Genomic DNA, 11109 nt, shown 5'->3' on the forward strand with positions numbered 1-11109 from the left:
ATTGAGCTTTTCACTAAAAAAGGCAATTGGCTTGCCTTCTTAGCTGAGAACACCACCAATTCCCAGATTAGAAGCATCGCAATCGACTTCAAACACTTTGGAAAAATCTGGAAGCACAAGGATCGGTGCCTCTGTTACTTTCTGCTTGAGAAGTTCAAAGCCCTTTTGGGCTTCTTCCGTCCACTTAAATGTTCCTCCCTTAAGGCATTCTGTGATGGGAGCAATAATAGTGTTGAAGCCTTTGATGAAACGCTGGTAGAATGATGAAAGTCCATGAAAGCTTCTGATGTCATGAAGGGTCTTGGGAATAGGCCAGCTAGTGATAGCCTCAATTTTGCTGGGATCCATCATGATTCCTTCCTTAGAAACAACATAGCCTAAGAATACTAGGCTATTTGTGAAGAAACGACACTTCTTCAAGTTCACATACAACTTCTACTCTCGTAGAGTTTGAAAGACTTGTTGAAGGTGCTCCAAATGCTGTTCTGAAGATTTGCTGTAAACTAAGATATCATCAAAGTAAACAACAACAAATTTTCCCATAAATGGTTTAAAAACATGATTCATGAGACGCATAAATGTACTGGGAGCATTAGAGAGTCCAAATGGCATGACCATCCATTCATAAAGACCATCTCTAGTTTTAAAAGCTGTCTTCCATTCATCACCATCTCTTATGCGAATTTGGTGGTATCCGCTACGAAGATCCAAGTTGGAGAAGATTGTGGCTCCATGAAGCTGATCAAGGAGATCATCTAGCCGCGGAATGGGAAAGCGATACCAGATGGTGATCTTGTTCACGGCCCTACTGTCGATGCACATACGCCAAGAACCATCCTTCTTTGGTACTAGAAGTGCTAGAACAGCACAAGGACTCATGCTTTCTCTCACAAGGCCTTTGGTGATCAATTCATCAACTTGTCTCTGCAACTCTTCATGCTCTCTTGGATTCATTCGATAGGCTGCCTTGTTAGGTAGAACAGAACCTGGAACGAGGTCAATGTGGTGCTGTATGTCTCTCATGGGTGGAAGACCCGGTGGAAGCTCTTTCGGAATAACATCAGGAAATTTCTCAAGAACTGGTTGTAAGATAAGAGGAATTTCAATTGGGTCTTTCTTTTCAACTACCACTAGAGCATACCCTTCCCCACATTCTGTTAAAACTCTCTCAACTTCACATATAGAAAGTAGGTTATTACCCTCCCCTTTAGAAGGTTTAGGTGTAGTCAATATTCTTAACGGAGCTAAGGTAATTTTGGTCCCATCTTTTTCAAAAGAATAAGTGTTTTTGAAACCATCATGAAAAGTTCTTCTATCAAACTGCCATGGTCTACCAAGCAATATATGACATGCATCCATAGGAACAACAACACACAAAACTTCATCTTTGTAATTCTTCCCAATAGAGAATTGAACTAAGCATTTCTTTGTTACCTGGATATCATTGCCCTTTTTAAGCCATTGAAGCTTGTAAGGATGGGAATGAGGTTCTGTTTTCAGGTTGAGCTTCTCCACCATGGTTGTAGACACCACATTCTCACAACTTCCCCCATCAATGATGACATTGCACACCTTGCCACTAGAGGTGCACTTGGTGTGGAAAATGTTGTTCCGGAGCCAATCTTCTTCTGCGTAGGTGGATTTCAAGATCCTGCGAATTACAAGAGACTCTCCTTGATCTGCATATGTCAAGTCTTCCTCAGACTCTTCATCAACTAGTTCATCCCCATCATCTTCCAAGTCTTCCTCAACAAGTGAGATTATCTTGCGATTTGGACAATCAGAAGCAATATGTCCAAAGCCATGACATTTAAAGCATTTTCTACCTGAGTTAGAATTATTGGAGCGATTTGAACCTGCATGAGCTTCATTCTTGGCTGGTTGTTTGGCTTCACTCTTGGCTGGTTTGGCAGCTGCATTCTTGGGATATGGAGTGGTCTTGGCAGTAGAACTACTCCCCCGGTTGGTGATTCCTCCTTGATTGAAAGGTCGATAGGTACTCCTGCGCCCTTCCTTCAATTGTCTCTCCACCTTGAGTGCTAGCTTACAAACATCATTGTAAGTCCAATAAGGCTGTAACTGAACAACATTACTGATTTCGGAACGTAAACCTCCAAGGTAACGGGCTACCATTTGCTCCTCCGGTTCTACAATATCACAGCGCATCATAGAATGATCAAATTCCGCTGTGTACTCCTCCACAGAAAGTTCGTTCTGCCGAAAGTTGTGGAACTTAAGAAAAGCATCTGGTCGATAATGATCTGGCAAATACTTCTTCTTGAGAGCCTTCTTCATCTTAGCCCACGTCACAATGCGGCTTTTCCTTTCACGTTCCTGTTGTTTCTTAAGGTGCTCCCACCAAATAGAAGCATGCTTTCTCAACTTGATGGCAACAAGCTTCACCTTGTGGTGTTCTGGAACATCTTTGTAATCAAAGATTCGCTCAATGGTATTAAGCCAATCAATGAATTCATCGGGCTGCATTCTTCCTTCAAATTCTGGAATGTCCACCTTGACATCATAATGGCGTCGGACACCATGAAGTCTTAGGTTTCGAGGATGAGGTGGAGTGCTGTCACTTGAGGTGTGACTACGAGCTGGGTGAAAAGGATTAACACCCTCTCCATCGTCGCTGGAAACTTCATTCTCCGAGTCATGATGCGAGGCATCATGTTCAGAGGCTTCAAAATGTTGTAAACGTTCTTGGAGCTGCTGGACTTGTCTTCTCAAGTTGTCCATTTAGATATCTCGTGGGTCTCTTTCTGGAGCTGCTAAGGGTTGGTTAGCCTGAGCACGACGACCACGAGCAGCCATGGAAATCAAGACTTGAGCAACCTTAGCTCTGATACCAATTTGATACCGGACAGAAAAAGGATGGAAAACAAGTACACAGATTCACACTCAAATGATAGATAGAAGTTCACCACCCAAAAGATAACACCAAAGGGATATAGAATATCACCACCCAAAGGCTTATAACAAGGGATACAGAACTAGAAAACTCACCACTCTAAGGCTCACATCAAAGATATACAGAGATACAAGGAGAACTCTCCTCTCAAAAGCCAAAAGCTGGTTTTTAATTAACACAATAATCTAGTCTGCCCTACACTTGCACACACAAGTATTATATAAGCTTAGAACAGCCCTCTAAGCATAGGATAAGTCTCTAAAGAAATAAAACAAGTAATATTGGCATAGAACAATCTTTAATTTGTGGGCAGCAGACAAGGGGACAAAACAGCCTCCTTAATGCGTATTCCCGAGAAGGCTGACCACTCCACTTGAAATAGTCATAACTTTTGGCTCCCAACTCCAAATGATCTGAAACGTGTTTAGTTGGAAAGATAAGATTCTGAACTTGAAGTTAGACCTAGGCATGTTTTCGAAATGATGAAGTACTGGATGGCTATGATGTTTTTGAACTCACTAAAACCCTCTAGACTGCATCAGGATTTCTTCAATTTGGGCCTTGACATTCTGTTGGGCTTGCAAATCCAATTTGTGTCTAGATGATCCGTTCTTTTTTTTTTTTTTTTTCTTTTTGGTAACAAACTGCTTTATGGAGAAAACTAAACCAAACAACAAAAAAACCCTCACTTAGAGGGGAAAGGGGGGGAGAAAAATGTGGGAATACAGACTGAGATAACTCTAGCCACAGCGCAATAAGCCACATAATGGGCATTGGAGTTTGCACTTATATTAATTTTCTTAGCCTCCCAAAGAGAGGAGGCTGGGATAAGGGAAATAGCTTCTGAAATTAAACTATCAAAGTGCCAATCCAAGACATTGGAAGGATGTCGTAAAGATAAAATTATAATGGAAGAATCTCCTTTTAAAATGAAATTTCCTAGCTTCAAAGAGGTTGCCACGGAAGCAGACAATAGGGCTGCTTGAGCTTCACCGTAGGAAGGAGGGCTGAATTGATATGTGCCAAATATTGCATATTTGGACCCTTTAATTTACTTTTATTATTCCTCTAGCTGTGTTATTCTCTAATATTCTGGGTTAGTTTTGTGTCTTTAGCATTTTGTAGGTTCCTATGGGAAAGTTACGGGGATTTATATGAAAATTGCGCACTTTGGAGAAACAACCAACGGACCTGCGATCCAGCGCAGGATGTACGATCTAGCACACTGCGATCAAGCCCCTTGCCCTCCGATCGAGTGCATACGTGCACAAATTCAAAGCTCATCGCGCGCGCATATGTGCGCCGCATAGGAGAATTGATGCTCGAGTGCGCTCGAGCGCACTAAGTGTACGATCGAGCGCATCTGTCCGATCTGGCAGTAGTTTTATCCGATTTCAACTTGTAAAACCCTAGTTTTAGGTCCATAAATAGATAATTATCAATTTAGTTTAGGGAGGCTGGGAATTTCGAGATTTTAGAGGAGAAAGAAGAGAGTTCTAGGGTTTCCTAGCTTTTGGATCTCAACTTTGTGATTCTATATTTGTAAGTACTCAATTTTCCATTATGAATTCAGTTAATCTTGTTTTGTCTTTCAATAACAAGAGAGGCTAAACCTCCAACTAAGGTTGAAGATGAAGCCTCACTTATGATTAGCACATCATTCCATGTATGTAATGTTTCCCAATTTAATGATTTAATTGCCATATTGTTTTACTTTAACTCAATTGGATTGAATAATTGGATAGCTTTTGTGATTTAATGATACACTTGATGATTTAAGATTATTCAATACAATTGATTGCTTGGTTTTCTTTATTAAAAAATGGATTTCCCTTGTGATTTATATTCTAGATGCAATTGATATTTTGATAAAAATTGGATATTTTCTTGTGATTTATGGATACAGTTAATGATTTAATTATTTATTGGATTTCTTTTGTGATTTGGGTTATGTATGGATACACGGGATGTTTTGATTAATTCTTTGATGCAATAGTAAAACAAATCTAAGATTTATATCTGAGAACTTTCAGAAATATTATAGATCATGGAATTATGTTGCTGTGAATTTGTGAGTGCAGATTCTGAAACCTTAGTGTTTCGTCACTAGATTACATTCAGATTAAATTGTTTATACTTTCGATTTTTCATTCAAACAATAATCGTTCAAAATTTGGAACTAGGTTAGGATTCAATTAATTTAGATTTAAAATTGCTTTCAAGAACACAATTCCTGGTGGGATCGACCTCGCACTTGCATAATCTGTACTATACACGACTCGTGCACTTACAAGTAATTATAATTTGCACAACATAGCTATATCAAAATTAACTTTGAAACTGCCTGCTTAAGTGGGGGGTCCAAAATTCTCTCACTGGATGAGAGATAGATTTCTAGGCTGCATAGTGTTCTAAGGAGATCCTTCTGATGTTATCAGCAAACTTTGAAGCATCCGAAGAAACACCATTATGAATTTCTTGATTCTTGGAGAACCAAAGCATATCACATAGCACAACAGCATAAATTTGAAATAAGTGAGAATCAGCAAGAGGTATACCAAAGGTTTGGTGGGGGGTTAAAATGCCTTTAATCTAGCGAGGCAAACTAAGAGAAGACCATTTCATTGAATCTAGAGAGGATTTTCAAGAAATTGTAGCAAAAAAGCATCTGAAGAAGAGGTGAGGGAGGGAATCCTCTTCCACACTGCCCAGAGGGCAGATTAAGCCTACTTGGGGAATTGAATGAACGACATTGATTCTAGTCTTGAAGGGGATAATATCCCAAGTAATTTTCCAAAGGAATAATTTCTGCCTAATAGTAAGCTTAAGCTTCCACAAAGACTTCCATTGGATGGGGGACAAAAGAATGGAAGCAGAGGAAGTTCTAGGATTGCTAATGAGTTTGTAAGCGCACTTGGTTGTGAAAAGGCCATTAGCGGAGGGAGTCCAGATGAATTCTGTAGATGAAGAAAGAGTGATTCTGATTTTCTATATTTCCCTAACACTAATAGAATAAAAAAGATGGTTTAATAGAGGGATATTCCAGGAGGGAGCAGAAGAGGGATGGTCAAAAGAAAAGAGTTCAGAGACTAGGAGATTGGGGAGAGGGAATGAAAGAAGGAAGGGTGGGAATCCATGGGGAGCTCCAGATAGGGAGAGAGGATGAGCTATGGATGAGCTCGAGTCTACATTGCAAAGGAGTTTCCAACCAAGCTTGGAAATGAGTGCTAAGTTGACTTCTCTCATCTTTTTGATGCCTAAACCTCCCAAATCCTTAGGGAGACAGATGGAGTCCAAAGCCTTGAGGGAGAGGTTTCTGGATTTGTTTGGAGGGAAACCCCACCAAAAGTTTTTGAAGCAGAAAGTGCTCATGGCATATGAGGGAAGGGCAGTAGCCACTGATTTGAAGATAACTAATCTTCTAGCTTGGGAAAGGGTTTTGGCTCTCTAGCCATCAATCCTGCTAAGCACCTTATCATGGATAAATTGTAAATCACCACTCTTTGAGTTTCCCATCAGAATATGGAGGCCAAGGTAAAGGGATTTAGAAGGATTGATAATGTAGGGGAGGATGTTTGAGATGGAAGAGATAGTAGAGGGGTTAGTGTTTTTGTTGAAACAAATAGAGGATTTAGAGACATTAATGGACTAGCCAGACCATCTGCAATACTTCTCTAAACAGGAGTTGATGCAGCAAGCTTTAGAGAAATTAGCTTTACCAAAAATGAGCAAATCATCAGCAAACAACAGATGATGGATAACAGAGCTATTTCTGGAAATTTGGAGGCCTTTGATAGAACCAACTCTTTCCTCTCCGTACATAAGTCTAGATAAGACCTCTGAACCAAGAATAAAGAGGAAAGTGGAGAGAGGGTCACCTTGTCTCAAACCTCTCTAAGGGGAGAAACATCCATACATGCTTCCATTCAAGAGAATAAAGAAGGAAGTAAAAGAGATACAAACTCTAATTTAGTTTATCCAAATAGAGCTAAAGCCTAGTTTTTCCATGATAGCAAGAAGATAACTCCATTCCATTCTATCATAGGCCTTCTCCATAGTCTGGATCATCCGTTGACACTCCCTCGTTAGCATTTTACCACATTTTTGGCTTATGTGTTAAAGTAAACAATTGGTGGCCCAAAACTGTGTGAGCATATAGCATGTTTTATGAATGTAAGTGTCATGTTTATTTACCAAATGTAAAAAAATAAAAAAAATAAAAAATAAAAAAAGAGTAACTCTTTTACTAACAAATGAGTACTAACATGATGTGGAGCTTATTCATTGGTATCCGTAACATTTTTCTTTATTTATTGTTTTGATTCTCTCCAATGAATAAGCTCCACATCATGTTAGTACCCATATATTAGTAAAAGAGTTAGCACTCCAACATTTCTCTAATTTATTAAATCAACATTTCTCTACAGAAGCACAAAGATAAAATAAAAAATAAAAGAAAAAAAGGATACCTTCAGCCCTCCAAAGCAATGCCAACCCACCACTTCTGCCTACAGGATCAACAACAAACAATCCTGGGAATCCAACCTTCCCGCGTAACTATTCCATTTTATTCAGTTTACTTTTTGTCTCCATAAGAAACAAAAAGTTGGGTTTCTTATCTTTTACCAGCTGGGAAAGGTCACGAACTGCACAAGGGTTCCCAAGCCCCTCATAATGCCAACTTAAGAGCCTCATGAATTCTAGTGGGGTTGCATAGCAGCCTCCACCAAAGTATTGACCTCCGGATCTTGGTCCTTCTAATCCTGGCGTCCTTTCTTGGACTTGTCCACTACCATATCCTCATCCTCCTCTGAAGTTCGCTTCCTCTTACTCAGTTCAAAGGTCCATTTCATCTGCAAAGGGTCCATCCCTTTCTTTACCCGAGCTTGCATTTTTCATGTTCTCTTGTTGGTTCCTGCATATGTCCCCTCCTTGGCAGTAAGGTTATTTCCTGTGGTTGTTTTTCCTAGAGGAGTCTGGTGTTGGCTATTTCCCTTGGGTCCATTATTAGCGCCTTCAACCCCATCAAGATTGGGCCCATTATCCTCTGCTCTAGTTCCCGGGTCATCCATTTTAGTAACCCAAATAATTAACTAAGCTTAGGTAGCTTAGTTAGAGGGTTAATTTGGATTTTGGGTCACTAGGAACAGTTGGAGGGGCATTTTGGGAATTTCAAAATTTTTAACCGAACGTACGCCTAGGGACCACCGGACGTATGCTGCCAATAGTACAAGGACATACGCTTGGCGACCAATGTACGCTGCCAATAGTATGAGGACGTACGCTTGGGGACCAACAGACGTACACTGCCAATAGTATGAGGACGTACACATGGGGACCACCAGACGTATGCTGACTTTTGGTTTGACCATTGGTTAATGCCCGAACGTATGATGCAACCTATGGACCGCTGGGTAAACAGTACTGTAAGTGTGCCCCTATGGTACCGTACATACGCTACTTTTCAGAACAACCCTGCAACGCTCACAACTTTTCTCACCTATAAATACCCCACCCCTACATGCCCATTACTCCTCATTCTCACCCCTAAACACTCTAGGATCCTTGTGTGAGTCTCTTTGTGATTTTTGTGAGTCTTGAAGAAAGAAAGGTGATTCTTGGAAGTTTTGGCTTCAAGGAGAAAACCTTCTATGCTTAGCTTGTTCCTTAGTTGTTATGCTCTTTAAGTGCTTTTCATGGTTAGCTTAGTTGGTAGTTTTGAGCTCCCAGTTATGTTGTTGCCCTTAATTTGGTTTCAGCATGGGTTAGCGTTTAATTCTTGTTAGGCATATTTCATTTTTCTTGGAGATTGTTTTGAGATAGGAGGTCCTAGGAATCCTTTTGTAGCTTTAGAACCAGTTTGGGAGGATAGGAGGACGGTTGAACCAAATGAGGTTCTACTTGAAACTTTTTGGTGGATGTACGACCAGAAGTGTTCCAGGGAACGCCACTTTGGCCAATTGTCCGATAGTCTCTATTTTCATGTTCTAAGTTCATTTTAGTTAGATTTAGAACTAATGATGGGTCTTTTCTCAATATTCGAGGTTATGGAGCCTCAAAGAAATTTTATGAAGGAGCCTTACGACCTGGGTGAGTACAAACTCACATGGATACTTGTTGTTACTTTTCCCGCATTACATGATTATTTTATATATATCAAACATGCATATTTTGCAACTCTCATGAAATACATTTTTGAACTATTGTAAATTCTCTTTTGTGAAAACGTATGTTGATTAATAAGATAATGATGTGGCTTGTAAAACTATGCATGTAAAAGACGAATAAGATTAAATGCATCATATGACAAGGTACACTGGTATGTGCGGGATAACGACCATGGGCTTAGTATACAAGTTAACTTTGTGGTCAAGTGTGTGTGTGTGTAGGCCTTGGATCCAGTGGTATTCGTGACTAGTGCAACCATTGCCAAATGGTTGGTCATTATAGGACGTACATCACTAGTAGCGTGGGCCACCAGAGGTCGGACTCGGTCGGGCTGGTAGTGGTGGACTGTAGCGTACAATAGTCAGGCACCGACATTGTATTACAGGTCCCTCAAGACAGTGCCAACCCTGCTAAGAAGGGGTAATATCTCGGGCAGACCATACTGTTGAACTATGACATGATTCTCATATTACAGCATATATTGTGTCTATATGGCATTCTTGATAAACTGTGATTTCACACTGTTGCATGTGCTTTAAAAACAACTGAGTTCACCATTTAATGATGGGTACGTCATGTGCATTTATACTCACTAAGTTGTCGGACTTACTATTGTGAGTTTTAAATGTTGCTCGCAAGTGCACGAGTCGTTTGCAATATAGCTTTTGCAAGTGCAAGGTGTTGTGCAAATTTATTTAACTCGCAAGTGCACGAATCGATTGTAATTTAATGGATTGTAAGTACGAGGTCGATCCCATAGAGAATTGGATTTTTTGAAAAGCAACTTAAATTTAAACTAATTAAATCCTAATCTAGTTCCAAAAGGGTTTTGAATTTTGGTTTTAAAAATTAAAAGACAAACATAAACTAATTAAAATAAAATAAGAGATAAAATACTAAGGTTTGGGAATTCACACTCATCGAATCACAACAACATACTTCCATGTTTATCAATATTAATCTGAAGTTCTCACAATTAAAATCTTAGATATGTTTTACTATGCTTCAACAGTTAATTAAAATCATCTCATGTATCCATTCATTGCACAAATTACAAGAGGAATCCAATATCAATTAAATCATCAGATGTATCCGTAAATCACAAAAAATATCAAATCTTAATTGAAATACCAAATGTATCTGTAGAACAAATCACAAGGGATATCCAATTATTTAGGCAAATAAAATCAAGCAATCAATTATGGGAAATTATTTTAAATCATCAAGTGTATCCTTGAATTACAAAAGATATCCAAGAATCACTCCACACATTGAAAAGAAGTAAAACAATTAAAATATTAAACCTAATAAAATCAGATATATAAAGACTTACATGAAAGTATTGATGTTCTTCATCGGAGAGGCTTCATCCCCAACCTTAGTTGGAAATTTAGCTCCACTAAACCTAGATAATTCGGAGGTCTGTCTCCTAGTCAAAATAGAAGTCTGAAATCGGAATAGGATTCGTCCAGATTTGTGTCCTTTAATTTCGGGGCGGTTTTGGCATAGTAACCTTCCAAATTAATAAAATCCTATTTCACAACGAATTGTAGTATTTTGAGTTAGCTTTCCAATGCCGCTTGAATCACTTCAATCTGATATTTGAGCGGAAAGTTATGGTCAAAAGACTGAGACATGTACATAATCTGAATTTGAATCTAATCCGAAATCTTATCCAATCTAAACTTTAATCCAATCTGATCTTTAATCCGATTTAACCTTTTCTTGGATTTGATTAGACTTAACCACATCATCTAGGTCTTCTCAAAGTACGTTTTTTTGTTTTTTTTCAAACTATGCATTTTTTCCTTTAAAGTTGTAGTTTTTTTTTATTGACCTACAAAACATTAAAAACACAAAATATTAAATAACGACACAGCTAAATGATTAAGTAATGTAAATAAAGGGGGTACAAATATGCAATATTTGGTACTAATCAAACACCCTCAAACTTACATTTTGCTAGTCCCTTAGCAAAACAAAATGAAAAATAAAATGAATGCAAAAAACATAAATCCTCTTTCGTGGGA

At 38.9% G+C, this 11109-nt stretch overlaps 2 protein-coding genes across 2 annotated transcripts; both read right to left on the bottom strand.

Annotated features, from left to right (window-relative positions):
- Positions 1-39: 39 nt before the first annotated feature.
- LOC132178135 (uncharacterized mitochondrial protein AtMg00860-like) lies at positions 40-348 on the bottom strand. The gene has a single exon (XM_059590587.1). It carries the CDS (start codon positions 346-348, stop codon positions 40-42), a length of 309 nt encoding a protein of 102 aa, XP_059446570.1.
- An 87-nt stretch (positions 349-435) lies between these two features.
- Positions 436-2739, bottom strand: LOC132178136 (uncharacterized). The gene has a single exon (XM_059590588.1). It carries the CDS (start codon positions 2737-2739, stop codon positions 436-438), a length of 2304 nt encoding a protein of 767 aa, XP_059446571.1.
- Positions 2740-11109: the final 8370 nt, after the last annotated feature.

The sequence above is a fragment of the Corylus avellana genome, chromosome ca4 (assembly GCF_901000735.1).
Source record: "Corylus avellana chromosome ca4, CavTom2PMs-1.0".
Taxonomy (NCBI): domain Eukaryota; kingdom Viridiplantae; phylum Streptophyta; class Magnoliopsida; order Fagales; family Betulaceae; genus Corylus; species Corylus avellana.

Coding starts and splice junctions, on each gene's coding strand:
- LOC132178135 (XM_059590587.1), bottom strand. CDS start 348: ATGGATCCCAGCAAAATTGAGGCTATCACTAGCTGGCCTATTCCCAAG.
- LOC132178136 (XM_059590588.1), bottom strand. CDS start 2,739: ATGGACAACTTGAGAAGACAAGTCCAGCAGCTCCAAGAACGTTTACAA.